A 17,951-nucleotide genomic window follows, 5' to 3' on the forward strand; every position below is an offset into this window, starting at 1 on the left:
AATTCTTGTGGTTACCGCCCGGCTCCGTCTGATGTCCTGTGTGATTGTGTGCAACTCACATCTTCCCCGTCCAGTTACCCGTCCCAGCCGGCACAATGGGGCCCATTGTCAGTATGGCTGTGCAATTAAAAAGCAGTAGTGCCAAAATGGCCCCCACTATCACTCGACGGCATATTATGATTCTCAGGCGAATGCAGTGGTACAGTACATTTTTGGTGGTAACTTCATTACTGCCACTCTTTTTGGTGGCAACGGAATCAAAGCCAGTTTTACTGCTCCACCTAACTCCAAGTTTAACCTCGAAGTGGTGAATTTACCTCCAGCATGTTTCTGGTGGTAAATCCTGAACTTTAACACCAAAAAGTGGCGTTTTTACCACAGGCAGATTAACCACCCACTGTTAATCCACCAAATCCCCAAAGGAATCCTCTGGCCTCCAAGTATGGGGATTAACACTGCCACTCGTAATCCAGGGGTAATGCCGCCAGACTAAATGGTGGCAAGGGTAACTGAGTTTGGGGGGTTTTCAGGGGAATGACTGTGGGAATACTGGCAACCTTGGAGGGAATCGGAGGGAACACCTCCTACATCGCCAGGGGGTATTTCCTCTACTTTATCTAAAAAACGGAGAATTTACCACCAGCGGTAATTCCTCCAAACCCCAAAGGATCCCTGACGTACCCTGAATGTCGAGGAATTACCTGCGGATCTGAGGTGGTATACTGGTGGCCTGGGTGAACGAGTTTGGCAGTTTTTCTGTTGGGACACTGCCCAGTGTATCGGAGAGCTCATGCCCCCTCTCACTGTGTGCCTTATTGCTGCAAAGAATCCTCGTGGGGCAGCAATTGTTGCAGATGCCCGCCCGCCGCGACCTGGGAAGGTGGGGGGGTATGGGGATGTGGGTGTGGGACTGGGTGTGGTGACCAGGGCATTACAGAGCTGTCGGACTGGTTGAGCAAGGGGTGCGCAGTTTCCACCTCTCCCCCCGTCTCTCTGAGGAGATAACAGTCTGCAGTTGAAGGAGGAAGGAACACGTTTCGCCGGCTGCTGCCACGGGGCCAGAGAGCGCACCTGCCGTCCTCTTCCTGGCTACCCTGCACTGCCACACTGGGACTGGACTCTCGCGCATGGGCTGCTAACGGGAATGACCATGGGTGCACACAGAGCGGCCCGGGTGGGCTTCGTCCTGTTCTTCGCAATGGGATTTTCAGCAAACCTTGGTATTGGCGGTAAGCACGTCTTTACAGACATCATATCATGAATGCCCTTATAACAGTGCATATAGCGCCCACCGCAAACTTCAATGCGCTAAACTTTCGTGGCTACTGTCTAAGACGTCATCGGTACTCATTTATTACGCCAGGGGGTGATTTTCGGATGAGTTCACGCCCTGGGCGGATTAAAACCTAGGGCCTACAGGTGACACGCTGAACTTCGCAGCAGGCGCAAGCCCGCGCATCTGTTCCACCAGCCTGACAAAAGCCTTTTTGAATGGAAAAATCCCGTTCAAAAACGCTTTGTAAATCAGGCCCATTGAAAGCTAGTGAAGGAAATAGGAACCCGATAAGGCTGGGTTCCAGTGGCTAAAGCGAGAGGTATAGAATGGGCACCCCTCGCCTATTCTGTGAACGGATGCGGCCAGAAGCATTGGCTTCCGATAGAGGGAGCTAGAAACCAGAGAGGGGGGGTAGTTTCTCAATTTGATTTTAAATAATAAAAACAAAATGAAAAATAGTCACTTTATGTGTTTAGTTTATCTTATTTCGCCCAGAGAGAAGTGGTGTTCTCGTTGATACTTTGCCAACCGCTTCCCCAATTTACTGAGCTGTGTGATCTTGGACAAATCCTGTTGTTTACCTATGCGCCTCGTATCAATTTGCTTGCAAAGCGGGAAGCGCCTAGAAATGGGATACAGTTAGTTTCAGTAGTTGGCGCTGTAAAGGAAGGGGGGCTTTTCCTTTTTATCGCTGCACTGATAATTGTCGGCCTTTCCAATTACCTTGACCAATTCTTAGCAGGGCACGGCAGTCGGGTGAGCAGCAGGAAGCGCTGCACCTGCGCGGTTCCCTCCCAAGCCCTAAATATGCCCCCTCTTACATCTTTTATTGGACACGTTTCATTAAGGTTCCATGGGGCGCTTTCCAGAATAAACTATTCATTACAAATACATGTGTCCACGTTTTAACTCTCGTAACGTTTTCGCGCAAATATTATTTCTATTTGATTAAATCGCGTTATTTGTTTACGAAAACACGGCTCACGCATGCCATTTTATAGCGCCCGCCGCGTATGGCATGAAATCCTTGCAACGCTGAAACATCCCAGAAGTGAAAGGGCAAATCCTAAAAGTGTGTCTTGGGGGCTCCAACCTGGGTTCGGCAGCTAGCGGCACATTCTGCAGCCGGCGCTCAACCCGCTTATCTACCTTCTCAGAAGACGCTGGCAAGGGGCTAATTGTAATACTTTGTGAATGACGTGGGTGAGATTAGGGTGAACTCGCTTCCATAAAAAAAGAACTGGTTTGCGTTGTATTCTGAGGGCAGTGAACTGCCAATAGTGTTTACACTGCACTCAGCCTCACACCAACTGCCCCGACCCGCCACGCCTTTCTCTAAAGTGTGCAAAAGCCGTTTTACCTGTTGTGCTCATGGGATGCACTGATCAAGATTAGAGTATTTTTCCCAGGCCGTTTTTGCATTTTCAAGAGCTGACCCACCATTGTTTTCCGAAGATTTCCATAGGCGTGAGATGGGAACTGCGCCCGAAGCAGGACTTCTCTGCGCGCCATGTAAACCTCAACAGCAGCCTGAAGACAGCCCGCTGGGGTGCCAAACACAGACCTCGACTGACTATGCCAAGGAATACGTTTAATATAGTGCTTGCGTGCACATTGCCGGTTCTTCACAGCACTGTAAATTGCTTTAACAAAAATGGTGCGCATTGGCTGCTCCTCATTTGGTTGTAAGCAGTGGTTTGCAGGCGCTGCGTGTACGTCTCTACTACGGCGTCCGCATTATCTAAACGGTGTCCTTGTGCAAACATGTAGGACCAACTGTTCTGCTTAGGCAATGCAGAAGGGAACAGACAGGTTTCCCCCAATCTGTTTCACCTGAACCGTGTTCGCAAGGGCAGCAGTAAAGCGGACTGGTTTATTAGAACTGCGCTTCCTGCATAACCTGAACAGAGACGCAGTGAGCACTCTGCGAGGCTGGCGTCTGCACCACGGGGCGGCGACTGGTGGCGCCTGTGTGGGACAAGACGTGCTTTTACGGTTTATGAGGCGAAGGAGTTCGGGGGCACACGGCGGTTGTCAGTTTGGAAGATGGGAGGGAAGGGGGGGAGCGGTTGGAGGTGCACCTGGAATTTGATGCAGTAGGGTGTGAGAGAGACTGTGTGGGTTTTTCTGTCCACTCAGCGGCCAGTGTCATTTCAGTTTGTTCTTCTCCTGTATGTGTACTCTGTGTACCCAGAAAAAAATTCTTGCGAAATCAGCAATACATAAAGTTGCGATAAAAATATGTCACGCTCAATACAAAAAAAAAACATTATCATGTCAAGGCGTACGTGCCTTCACACGCATGTCAGGAAAGTTATAGGTAATTTATCATATGGGTTGCTACTATCCTTATGCTGGTCAGATAGCGCAGTGAGCTAAGCGCTCACCCCTGATATCTGTGCGCAATCTGCGGTGGCAGGTTCTATTCCGGCAGGGTCAACTCAGCTTTTCATCCTTCCTAGGTTGATAAATTGAGTACCAGCCTGTGGGGTAATAATGTCTTCTGTTATTTCAGCGCTTTGATACCCGTGGCTGTGTAGCGCTACATAAGAAACACATTATTATTATTGTTTCTATGAACTCAGGGGCAGCACCATTCGGGTTCACAGGTCAGTGTTTATAGCCACTTATCCTATAGTTGCACATTTGTCAAAACTCAATACATGACATACACATAAAACATTTTAGAAGGTCGTGAAAAGAAGGTACACTTAATAAAACAGAATAGACTTAACTTCTGAATCAGTAATGAGTGATCTTCCCAAATTATTCTCAAAATCCCAGTCTCTGTACCTGGGATTTTCAATAGCCTTATGGTCAGATCTCGTGCCTGGATTGCGTGAAGCGCTCCAGAGTGTCATTTGCTAGCCACCTGCACAATAACATGTGTGTCAGTTTCCATTCAAACTCAGGTCAGTGTCGCAAACGATACACGTGGCAATTGAATGCACGAGCCCTCTTACACGTAATGCAGGTTCAGAGGAAGACCATACAAGGGTGCAATTGTCGGCTCCTCCAGGCACTAGAAACACTCTAGGCACTAGAAGTGTATATGGACTCCCTCAACACAACTTGGTCCACACAACTAGATCAGCAAACGAAGAAAGCTTCCTTCACAACCCTTGGGTTGTGTGACCTGAAAAGTGGTCTAAACCAGATAGTGCTCGTCCTCATATATAAAGCTCATTGAGGCCATACAAATGGGGAAAGAGCGCTATATAAATAACCAAATACAATACATCATTAACAGCGGGCCCGATCACTGCGCACAGCAGGGAAAAGAGACAAGAAGCACTGGGCATTAAAGACTAGGGTCCCAATTCACTGAAGCGTTTTATAATGGCAAACCCCCATTGGAATACGCTCTGCGAATCAGGGCCTTGCTCTCTCTGGCTGAGTGGGGTTTTAGCAGTAGGATCCCGAGCCATAGCCGCATATGCAGACTTTTCCCATGGAAAGATCCTAAGGAATTCCTGTAGGGCTCGGGAACAGCTGAGGTTTTTACCTCTGGGTAGCCACCGAGCTTGGGGCTCAGGTGATTCCATTGAGCCAGTTATTTCGGAAACCATGTGCCTTAAGTGCCAGGTTATTATGCAAGTCTATGCAAAAAGGACGAGCATACCCACCCTCGGCACTTATAAACTAAATATGAACAGTCTCAAGCTTCTTTCATTACCTTGAATGTCGCACGCATCTACCACGAGGGGGTGAAAGCCATCCAGTATGTAAAATAATACCCAGTGTAGCTGTTAGGATGAAAGTTCTGAGTTATGAGGGGTGATCGTTCACGAGAGAGGATTGAGGGGGGCAGGCGCAGTTTGTCATGTGAATTATCATGTGTCGGAAACCACCGGCTTGGGTTTTTGCACCTGACTCATGCATAGTTTGCCCTGATCTGAGTAGCATCCTACTATTGTTTTAGTGACTGGCAGCACCTGGATCTGACCTCTTTTCATGCTATAATTATTGCACACGTTCACGGTTACTGCTTGTGTCAGGGTCGGCCCTACCATAGGTGCCTGGAGGCAGCAGTCTAGGGCCGGGGGTCTTTCACATTGTAACAGAAGCGGTTCCAAAATGCCAGTTTTGCCGGTGCTGTCATAAATGATGGCATCCCTATCCTGGCTAGCGGGACTGCGCCTGAGTACCTGAAGGGCCTGGCGTGGATTGGGCGACCGGTTATATTTAGGCAGCTCAGGGTTCAGAAGTTTCATATCCGAGCCCCTAATTCATCTGCAGGTTAGACCTGTTGGGCGCGACGGACCCGGACTGCTGAGTTGTCCCGAAAGCACGGTGCCAGTGCTTCCGAGTCTCCATGCCCATGGAGTCCTATGGGACTCCACAGGAATGGGCACTAACATTTTCCGGCGCTTGACTTCCCGATCCGCCGGGACTTGTAATGTCAGGCGCCGGAAACAGTGTTACGGGTTTGGCAGCAACCAGCCGTTGGCACTGCCAACCTCGTAATGAGGTCCAATGTCTTGAATAAGTGAAACTTCAGTGTTGTATTTGCCTCCGGGACAAACTCCATGATGAACCCACATACGTGGATTCTGCTGATATGCCATAAGAACTGGGGGGTCAGAAGTTGGAAACGTCAGGCACATTTCCCATACTGGTACATGTGATCGGACCAAGGCACCTTTCTAGCTCTTATCTTGTCTGTGGCTTGTATAATTATTGCATAATAAATTGGGTTATTCTGGCCCTGAAACGCTTTAACATGCATACTCTAAAGGGTGTTTCATGGCTCTGCGGAGTCTCACTGAAGCACTTGTCAAGTTCTCTTCCTTCAGATGTAATTCTGGGAGCCATTTTCATATATGTTTGTGACTCATTTTAAAATATATTTTAACAATCAGTTGATCTTCTATTATAGCAGACATCATTTTTACAGCAACATTAGATATATCACTACATTTAATGTGACTACTTTGTCTCCTTTAGTTTGAATGTCTTTAAATGGTATATGGAATTCATTGGTTAGTTTATCCGGTTGTGGAGATGCACACAGTATTTGATCATTTTCTTCTTTTGCCTTTTTGTTGTGTTTACCTGTGTATGCTCGAGTTGTTACTGATTGCAGGCTCTGAGCATCAGCACGGTGAAAAGGGGTGCCAAAATCTCGGTTATTTCGTGGGGTTCCCACGATTCTTGTGTCACCCCTTCTGAATATAAGGGTACTCTTAGACCGTAGGCTAAATACCTAGTTCATGGCAATGGGCAAGAGAAACTCTAGTCAACAAATGCTGCTCCACGGTTTGTTGTTACTTTGGTTGCTTTCTGACCTGAAATCTATGGTCCTATTTTGTTGATGTTTTTGGACCATTATTGGGCACTGGGCACCTGGCTACCTCTGATTTCAGGCCCAGATCCCTGCCCACCCAGCCACATACCTGTGCTGCCTCCTGGCAACCCTGGCACCTGGGTCTGTATCTGCAACCCTAGAGCCCCCCCTCCTGCACTTATCAGACACCCGTTGTCTGCGCCTTATTCTTGCACTTACTACCCGCTGGCCGCGCTACCTGTTGTTCTTTTGATCACGTTTTCAGCACTTTCCACTCCTCCCCTGCCCCTTGCACTTCCTCCCTGCACTTGCGCGTTCTCAATGTCACTGGGCCTAGTGAGATCATTGTTCTTCTCCTCCCTTGTTCCCCCCCCCTTGCCTCGACGCTCTCTGAAACACTAAATAAAATATCATATCATATTGTGGTTTGCTTGCAGAACAATCACAGGGGCTCAGAGAGAGGCTGCACTTTGTGCTCAATGAAGGCACCTGAATGTTAAGACATGCTTCTGGCCTGAGAACACGGAACCCACTCTCTGTAACCTGCCATGGCTGCGCACAAAGTTCTGGAACATATTAGATGGGTTCTTGTGTGCTCCTTTTTGGGAAAGCACGAACTCAGACCCCGCCAATCGAAGAAATGTGGTCGGGTCAGCAGCTCCGAGCTGAACTAGTTGAGCCTCTCCCTGCGAGAATCACCTTAGTGATCGAGTGGGCTTTTTGATATTTTTAAGGATGCACCTGCCTGTGAGCTACATATTCCCTGTCCTGAATAATGACTTACTTAGTGGGTAAACAGGTAAACCTATTTTGTTATCCTTGGCGCTACATCTTCACATCCAGAAGCAGCTTGGGAACTCAGCGGTAGGAAGCAGACTGTCTTAAGCGTCAGCCTTCACTGGGATGCAGAAAAGCAAGTCACCTGAATTGTGGGAAGATTTAGAAGTATCTTCCGGGTCTGGCCTTTCCAACCCACTTCTGGCCCATTCGTTCACACCCCTTGCAACAAACAAAACATATCAGTAAGTAAGAGTAATCATGTTCCTATCACCAATATTAAGTTTATATCTTTTACTTATCAATTGACTATCCACCTATTTTCTGTTACATCCATTTGAAAGTAATTCGACTGAGCATAAAGTTCAGTATTCATGGATATTATTATTATGACGATGAATAAAATCCACTGCACTTGCACAATCTCAATGTCACTTAGCCTAGTAAGATCGATGTCTTTGTCCTCGCTTTGTTTCCCCTCCCTTGTCGCGCCTTGAAGCACTTGTGTATAGGCGCTATAAATGTCATATATCGTACACTGAACACCCATCACCTTCGCTTGAGCACCCCAATTCCTGCCTTTCCTCCGTCCAGGGTTGAGTACGCAAATGTTGGCATCCGTTGAAGGAGTCCAAAACCGGAATTCATACTCTTGCCCCCTGGATCACTAAATAACTCATGCGGGAGATTAAGCGACCAAATATTCAGAAGGAGTCGAAAACCGAAATTCATACTCTTGACCCCCTGGATCACTAAATTGCTCATCCCAGAGATTAAGCGACCAAATATTCAGAAGGGGCCCAAAACCGAAATTCATACTCTTTCCCCCTGAATCACTAAATAGCTCATTCCGGAGATTAAGCGACCAAATATTCAGAAGGAGTCCAAAACCGGAATTCATACTCTTGCCCTCTGCATCACTAAATAACTCATGCCGGAGATTAAGTGACCAAATATTCAGAAGGAGTCCAAAACCGAAATTCATACTCTTGCCCCATGCATCACTAAATAGCTCATTCCAGAGATTAAGCCACCAAATATTCAGAAGGGGCCCAAAACTGAAATTCATACTCTTTCCCCCTGAATCACTAAATAGCTCATTCCGGAGATTAAGCGACCAAATATTCAGAAGGAGACCAAAACCAAAATTCATACTCTTGCCCCCTGCATCACTAAATAGCTCATTCCGGAGATTAAGCGACCTAATATTCAGAAGGAGACCAAAACCAAAATTCATACTCTTGCCCCCTGCATCAATAAATAGCTCATTCCGGAGATTAAGCAACCAAATATTCAGAAGGAGTTACTATATCAGCCGCTCCAGTCAGGAGTCTCCGGTACTTTTGGAGTCTATGGTGTCCCTTCTTCCCCAGAGTCTTTACGTTTGTAAAACCTGTTTCTTCCAGAGGGAATACTCAATATATTCTTCCCTTTCTCCCCATGGAGGATCGACCAGCGGTGTTGCGAGCTATGGGCTTCATTCCAAGTTTTGTGGTAATTTAGCAGTGAATCTGCAGAATTACCACCAAAATTGGTTACCGCTGCCACCACTTGGTCCTGAGGGTTTACCATGTGATTACAAGTGGTAGTAGGTCAGTGTAATCTGCCATTTCTGGAATCCATAGGATTCCATGAGGATCATTGGTGGATTTTCCACTGGCTGAATTACCACATGGTTATTCCACCAGCACTAAACCAACCCCAAAAATGATGATTTGTCAGTGTGCGTAAAACAGCAGTAGTTCTCTTACTGCCCATAAAAAAGTGGTGGTAAAGCAATTACCGTCACTTTTTTCCCACACCGCCAAACTGGGAGTACGGCCCAATGTGTCTTATCCGGCAGTGTGTTATGGGCCCCAGCAGCAGCTTGCCTTCAGCATTTCCATCCATCACCATAATCCCCCACGTGCTCTAAGGTTGACCAGTGCGGACCTGTTCAGTGACCACCAAGCCGATGTGTTTCCTGTGGAGACCACCATTTTTCGGTTTCAGGCCCTAAAGGAAGGAACACGTTACCTCCAAGTACAAGGGAGGAATCTTGTCGTCCTCAAGTCCAAAAATCATATCAAGACTATTTTTATTCTTGGACTAAATCCATAGCTCTTGCACCTCCTCATTGGTGGCTAGTGTCAAGAGGTGAGTCAGTTACACACTGTGCGCTATACAAGGGTATCCTGTTTTTTTTTCATTGTAGTGCTTATAGCACGAAACTAGCTGAAGAGCAGGGGAGCGCTTTACAACAGGAGGGGGCCAGCATTAGGCTTGGCATTTTATAAAGTAGTGCAGTACTGTTGGTGGAGGGAGAATTTGATTTTTCTAGCAGATATTGTAAGAGCAATTCGCTCACTCAGCCACTCACTTACTCACTCTCAAGAGGTAAGTTAGTGTTTTATTATAACAATCCGCCATTACTTATACCACTTGGAAATTCCTGCCATTAAGCTTGTGTGTGTGTAACTTTTTCGTTTGGTCCAGGCACACCCAGTGATTAAACACAAGACAATGTATTGCTATGGCAGCTATGGCATCAGAGAAGATAAACACACGACACATCGTCCCCTGCAAAGGAACAGTGTACTCATTGTCAACACGAATGCCAATTGTGACACCATGCAGTTAGTGCATGTGGAAGAGGAAAGGGGAACTCGAAATCAAATTGGAACATCCCGCACGGCTGTACGAGTTTCCTGCTTGACTGGAGGATTAAGATTTCTCCTACTTTGTGAAATGACAGAGTTCCTCCCCTTGGGGCGGACATGTCCACCTAGTTGATCGATGTGGCCTTGGGAACTGACGTACTGTCAGAACTCTTTGACTTTTTCTCACTCTCTTCCTCTTAAAACATGAAAGGTGTCAACGTAACAATGATTTGAACTGTTCCAGTTTCATTGATCCGAGCATCACACAGCACAATACTGACCTGTCATTACCAACAGTACTATATTGTCTATAGTAGTAGCCGTGCACAAGATGCAACAGCTTGCCCATTTAGCACTGCAGGTTTCCTTGTGTGCCTGGCTAGACTTCTATGAGCACTCACACTTTAGGCAGCGCGCTTGTGAACCACCATCAGAACTAATGACGTCATGCCAACAACAGCAGTTTAATATTTGGTGAAGAGGGGTGCTTCCCCCCACAACCCAAGGTCTACAACTGTGCTTGCAAAGCGGTTGCCGCTGCATTGCACAGTGCGGCGAAAGATTCAGAGGAACATCAGAAGCCGGATCCTTTTCAGTTGGCCTCTGCTTCCCGACGGGAAAAGAGTCAGGGAGCACCACTGTTCACACCTTGTTAGACTTCGGAAATCTATTATGCAACCAGGTGATTTATCTCTGTTTTACAGAGTAGTAGCCAGGTCCTTTGCATTTCAAGAGCCCAGAGCCCCTGGGTCGGGCTGAATAGGACATAGGTAACTATATAAGTTACAACAATAAGATTATATATCTAATTCCTATGTTCCACAGGAAATAGTGCAACGTTCTAGAATTAAATTAGTCTTTTCACTGTTTTATCATCGATTTCCTTGAATTTTAATGTGAGGTTTATTTTTGGAAGATATTATTATCCATGAGATACAGGGATTTTTGTTGCGCGGAGCTGCATGTTTCGAGTAAGTCCCACGATCATTCTGGATCATTCTGGAAAATCCGCAGATGTGTTTTGGGGGCGATCGCTGACTTTGATGCTCCCATGTGAACACAGGTGTTTGGTTAGTGTTGTGCTGCTGGGTGCGGGGGGAACTGCCCCTATTGTTAATGAATTGTAAATTTAAACCCCAAACACATTTCAGCACTGTTTGTAGGTAAATGACAGCAAGCATTGGCAATGCCAACAGTTTGGGCTTTTGGGTAAGCATGGGAAAGGCACTTGCCAGGCACTGCCATACTGGTATTAACTGGCCATTGATGGTAGCGGGAGCAAATGGTATGAATAACTGGGCATCTAATAGCAGTGTCCGTCAAATGTCTGTAACTCATACCCATGTCAAAATTGTCACAGGACTTCAGTGACGGACACACATACTGCTTATAAATCGAGTGGCTAAAGGCATACCTGGTTAAGACATTTTTTATTACACCAGTAGTAGGCTTACAGCTCCAATTAAGTTATTAAGTCTAAGAAGACTGCTATGAAAAAAACACAGGCAAACAGGTTGAGTGCAATGTTTGATGGTAAGGCTTAAATAAAGCGAGCTCTAAGAGTTCCCACGAGGAGGTGTTTTGGGCGGGAAAGGCAGGAACTGGGTGGGAATGGCCATAGGCATTAGAATGGCAATGGGCAGTCAACAGGTGGGCAAATAACCAAACAACACCTACAAGCTGTGGGTCTCTCCTCTTATGGCATTTCTCCCTGTATTCACTCTAATGCAATAGTTTTGGTTTATAGGTGGCACAAGCACCACCTAATAGCCCAAACTAAAAATTAACTAGCGACACAACCTTGCCATCACCACAACCAAGGGATGCACCTTTCACTTTCATCCTTCATCCGTCCGCACCATGTCCCCTTCCTTCCACAGACAAAGGACATGAATCTGAGCAACTGTAAACCAATAACTATACACATGATACACATGATATTTCTGCTGGCCCTGAGGAAGCACCCAGTGCATGAAACCTGTCCCCCAAACAAAAGCAAGAGTGTTCAAATATTTGAAACCCAGAAGCTGTTTTGTTACAAAAAGACACGGGGCTCATGACAGGTTTGGTGGTATCACGCAATACCAGCAATATTTGCTGGTGGGATGGTGGAATTACCTTTCGACCACCGGATCGTGCAGAAACGTGCTGGTAAACGTTATTACCGGCATGTTATTTCCGCATCAGCAAACCTGTAACGAGGCCTTACAACCGATGTGAAATTGCAGGTGGGGAAACACTGAATAAAAACACAAAGTGTGAGGATCATGGTGCTGTCTTCTGGGTAGGAAAGTATGTGGTCAGCAGGGAGGGTTTTTGGGGGCGATTGAGTAAGTCTGGACTGGAAACCTTCTGCTGGTCTGGGCCCATGAGGTAGGGAGGAAAGCAAAGATTGTGTTGGTGTTCTGCCTGACTAGTCATCATACTTTGCGTAACCGTGATGGTGGAATCTGTGTGTTCTGTGTGTGATTTTGTCATGATGGGGGAAGAGGAAGTGTTATTGAATGGGAAAGCGGCATGAGTATGTCCAATGTCACTATGCGAAGCCATGCATTCATCCTTGACAATACGCTCTAGATGCTGCAATTTGCAAATGTCACTTTGGGAGCGGGGGAAATGTCCGAGGCTGGTTAAAGCTACAAAACAAATGTCACATATTTCAAGGTCCAACAGTACTTTGTGGTGTGTACAGCTATGATGTTGTAGACCGTGTGTTGCTTTTTGCTAGCAGGGCGGGGGGAGGAACCCTAGCTAGAAGGTGAGACTCTAGGGCTGAATTATTTTCTACCCTTTGAGGGAGCGGTCTGGCGTTCCCCTATTTAGAATATTAGGGCCATGCTCATGGGCAGTGGGCATAGAAGGGCCTAGAACTGGAACAGGCAGGCCATTGTTTAAATAAGTTTATTTGGTTTTTATAGCATGACTGGCATCTTGAAATCCATCATGACGATGTTGCTCTATGCCAGGGTTCTGCAACCTTTGCCTCTCCAGATGGTTTTACAACTCCCATCATCTAAAGCTGCTATCACTAATGATGAGTGATCCTAGTAGTCGCAGTTCAAAAATCCGGAGAGCCGTAGGTTGCAGGCACCTGCCCTCTGTGCAAACTCTAGACTGGGTCCCATTTTCTGCTAACCCAACTCATGTTCACTTCCTGATCATTTTCCCTAATTCCTTAGAAAAGCCCAAGACTGTGCCATTTCATCTGTGCATTGGGACTGTGAGCCGAAACAATAGAAAAGTAGAATTGGTTTAAAATAGTATATGCCTGAATGGCATAATGAGAAAGTATTTCTTATATTGCGCTACACAGCCCTAGGTCTCATAACACTCTAATAACTGAAGGCATTATTACTACAAAGAGCAGTACTCAGTTTATGGACCATGGAAGGATGGGTTGACGCTACTGGAATTTGAACCTGCAACAGCAGGCTGTGCACAGATATCAGGGGCGAGCACTTACCTCACTGTGCTATCTGCCCAAGAGATATAAGAGAGACACAGACTGACAGCTCAGAGGTCAATTTAATGAGCTCCCAGCACTCAGTGGGAAAGGCTTCAACTTGGAAAACTGACACACCTTATCCTTCAAGCGTCAATGCACGAGCTGCTCCAGTGGAAAAGGCTATAGACTCAAGTCCTTTCCATCAAACCTATATAGTATTAGGTGTACTCACGGTGTACTCACCGGTGCCTACACATCAGCCACCACACTGGCCGGTGAAAGAGCAGCAGCATAACACTGTTTAAATGGCTAGTGGGTGGGACATGCAGATGACTACCCTGTAAAGTATCCACACACACCACGGTAGGCATCAAGGTAGTGAGTGGTAAGACAGGGTGAGCTGGGCTGAGGGTAAGGGGAGTGGTGAGAAACAGGTGGTCTGGGGAATCCCGCCAAAATGAACGCATGATAATAAACACGCGTTGCATACAAACCGACCAGAGTTTTGACCGTACCGTGGCTGAAAGCTTGTGAGGGGGAAAGTGGCACCTGCTTTTCCATGCTGGGTTAAACTGCAGCCAACGTTGTCCCGCTAGTTTTCTCCCCTAGATACAACCATTCACTACACCTGCTTTAGACGGGCGGATCAGGGGGCAACCAAATATGCCTGCTTCATAGAAAAATGAGTAAGTCGCCAACCAGAGTGGAGTAACGTGGCCCTGAACCAATCTAACCTACCAGAACTTCTCTGAAGTAGCTGAAAGTCAAGAAGTGTAGCGCTACAAAAACCTAACTAAATAAATAAATAGGATCTGCTCTCTTTGGTGATTGATAAATCATCTTTACTCATTTCCTAATGTTAATTCTATCCATGTGTGAGGAGCGGGCTGTGTTGGAGGCGCTGTTAAAGTGAGTGACATATAAATATGGCGTCTCCCATTGATCCCCCGGTGCTAGAAGTGTATGGATCTATGTGATCACTGCGTGCCCCGTAATACCGCAGACGAAAATACTGAATCCGAAAATGGCGGCATGCAGTAATCACGTAGATCACACTGCCCCACATTCTCCCTACCCACAACCCCTCAATCCTTACTTGCCTTTTATCTACGGTCCTTCCTTTACTCCGGCATCTCGTCTTACCCGTCTGCCTACAACGGAAGTTTCCGATCCCTATATATGGTAAGGGCTTCCGTTGCAGGGTCCTTTTTTCTTTTTTCCCCCAATCCTTTATTCTCCTCCACTTTGCTTTCTATGTCCCCCACAGCCCCGAATCCCATTATGCCGCTCAACACGAGCGGGTTACACCCCTGCAACCCTCTCTACCCCTGTTCGGTATAATAGGATTCAACATTTTCGTAATGGCCGAATGCTCAGTAAATGCACCTTCAGAATAAAAATAAAATAAAACGGGTAATACCGAAATGTACGGTACATTATAGTGTTAATTCATGTTATGTGAGGCGTGCTTAGCCAGTAACAGCCTTCTAGCCCAAGCCATTGGTTTATCTTAACTATAAGGTGATCGCCTAAAAGATACACATTTTACAGGACGGTGGGCCTCACTCTATGGTTAAGGGGAAACCTACGATCCATTGGCTTAGTGAAAATTCTGTTGCTAACACGTTTGGACTAATTTTCCCCAAATTCAAAACAAGTTGGGCGCAAAGCAAAGCATTTGTGGCTTTTGGTAGTGTTCTATTATAAGCATAGGGACTTTTGCGCAGATGGCCTTTCCTGGGGCGCATGGGGGCAGGGCCCGCAACACCCATGTATTCGCTGCCGCTGCTGTGTTATGAATAAATAAATAACTGAAGGGGGATGTCATGGCGATCCCTTGTTTGCATGCATTGTGAGGACATGTAACATTTCCTCCATTAATTCTCTCAAATCTTCTCACGTCAACAGCACAGAGCAGCTCTACGTCTGCCGTTACGGATTGGCCCACGCCCCACATCTCAAGCATACATACCTCTGGACCAGGTATGCTTTTAAATATAAAGCAATTCTTTGAAATAACCCTGATTCTCAGCTTTGCCGTGGCTAAGGGGGCATATACTGATGAAGCTGTACCTTACCTGTCTACGGAAAGATACCAGCCTGTTTCTATTGTTGAGTCACCATGAAGTCCTCACTGTTGCACTCATCATACAGCAAGCATGTCTTTTATTGCTCAGAGTCTATCCTTCATGTCCTCTAATCAGTGGGTGAAAGTGACCCATTCATTGTTGATCACCTTTGATTTCATTTTTGGAATAGGAGGTCACTTACAGTTTGGATTGGTCAAGTCAATCATGATTTATGGAACATTTTCGAGCCCACCTACTGTTATTATGAGCATGAAGGCTCTGTAACACAGCATACTTTGGGAAGACCATTTCCCATTTTTTTTTCTGTTGCTTTTGCGAGCAGTTTGAGGAAAGTGGAATACTTTTTCTGTGTATTTACTCACCTGTTTATCAAAGAAAACCCTGAGGAAGACCAGGCGTTTCAAGCCGAAACAAGTGTTGGCTACTCAGTAAAAGAAAAGTGTACCAACCCATCATAAGCCATCAATTACTTAATATGATTGTATATGAAAGAACAAATAATGTTGATTAGGGTGCCCCGCTTCTGGTTGATTTATTGCAGAAAGTTTGCATTGGGCATATGGTACAGGATGGAGAAAAATCGGTGGGAGTGGAGTTTGGGGGGCAAGAGGAAGTGGAGGAGCAGAAAAAATAAACAAGACACATATTTATTCAATGCATTTCATCACCAGAGCAAAGTTTTCCTTAATGGTAATATGGAATCATATTTAAAATATGCCAGTGTTAGGATAAGGGCAACCCTTGCCCCATGTAAACATTAATTTAAATAATTGATGTTTTTCACTGAGGCAATTTTTGCCCTGCTGCCAATACTGTGCAAAACTGCACTTGCACCACTTTCTGGCCTCGAAAGAATCAAAGAACACTTATTACTGGGTTTCCTTTTGGGTAACAGTGTAATTGGTCTCAGAAACAACGCTTGTGCAAGCCGAGTCCCACCTCCAAATAAGTGAATGTTTTTCTGATATGTTCTGGGCTCAATGTTCTGAGGAAGAGATTCCTGATAGCAATCGGCACCAGCAAACGCCAACATTTCTATTTAATTTTTATTTTATGGAATCGTGATTTTTTTTAAGGGTGTATACCAAACAACTGATGATTTTAAGATGTACCTGTTTTGATTTATTTTTCCGAAATTAACAACGATGATGGCGGCATGCTGAATGCATGCTTTTTCTTCCATGTGCAAACTGCGTGATTCCTGCATCACACAATACCGATCAATGGCTGTGTCCCTGTGGGGTTGTGCCGGCCAGGAAAAGAGACCCACTGCCTGTGTGTATTGTGACAGCATGGACACGGCTGCTCGGCCCTTTCTGCAAATATGTGCGTCCCTGGGTCTTAAATGAGTGCATTTTCGGCAAAGAACATTTAAATACAGACCATTCTTTATAACCATTTCTCAAAATAATTTTCCAAATTGCATGCGCAAAGCGTGCTCACTATTTGAAAAGTGTGATTGGGGCAATTCTTGTCATATTGGCAAATACACACATAATGTATTGTCCATTAAGTTTGAAACACTACTTCTATGATATAAGGCATATTGTTCAATCCCTAGAAGGGCAAATTGTCATTCTGGTACAATCAAGCGATGAAATCAGTATTTCATTAAACAGAGCACAATATATGAATATTTTGATGAATTCCTTTCTATATGTATTTATTTCCTATTGCCTTGTATTTATATATCTATATTTGGTCCTGGGGGAGTGAGATATCAACTCCCCAAATGGCGTGACCTCTCACAATTGTTTATTTTGACTGTGGCAGTGTGAGACCACTGCAGGTTCAGAAATCAATGATTTAATGGAATTTCAAAAATATCAAAAAAACTTAGATTACCAATATGTTTGAGGATGCTTTAATGTTGTTTAGTTAATTAAATTCATATTTCAAAAGTATAAATTTAGCAATCGGAAATATTTTGACCTCTGCCATCTAGGGCCACAAACGATTCTGCAGTCAAGTATGTAATTAGTTGAAACATGAATGTACAGATTTTTAGTTCTTCATATTTTATCATATACATTTCATAACCAGTCTCTTATAATACCAAATATATAGAACATTTAACTGTTGTTTATATTAATTTTTCATTTGAAATAGGTTTAAGAGGATTTAACGATCATATTGATCATTTTTACGGATTAAGTAAAAACTGAAAATATATTTTAGTATTTAGATATTTCTAATGAAGGCATACAACATTTTAACCAAATTATTTCTGAATGAAAAAACATAAACAATATGGTTATACATAGTTACACTTTTGGTTTTGTGAAACAATGGATGTGAAGCTGATATTTTCTTCTATTGAAACCGCTGAAATGAGAAAAACCTTGTGACATCTCTCAATAAAAATAAAGCTCTGTTCCTACTGGTATAATGTTTAAAAATGTGTAGTTTTCAATGACCTCATCCTCCGATACTGTAC

The 17,951-nt window shown here is 45.1% G+C and overlaps 1 protein-coding gene across 1 annotated transcript in view; it reads left to right on the forward strand.

The window, feature by feature from the left end:
- Positions 1–17,951, forward strand: part of LOC138492807 (platelet binding protein GspB-like) — a 197,227-nt gene that overhangs the window by 138,001 nt on the left and 41,275 nt on the right. Inside the window, exon 9 of the mRNA XM_069620161.1 lies at positions 15,333–15,407. Coding sequence (XP_069476262.1) covers positions 15,333–15,407 — 75 coding nt within the window. The remainder of the gene's footprint in view (positions 1–15,332; positions 15,408–17,951) is intronic.

The sequence above is a fragment of the Ambystoma mexicanum genome, chromosome 10, assembly GCF_040938575.1.
Source record: "Ambystoma mexicanum isolate Mex_15411 chromosome 10, UKY_AmexF1_1, whole genome shotgun sequence".
Classification (NCBI taxonomy): Eukaryota; Metazoa; Chordata; class Amphibia; order Caudata; family Ambystomatidae; genus Ambystoma; species Ambystoma mexicanum.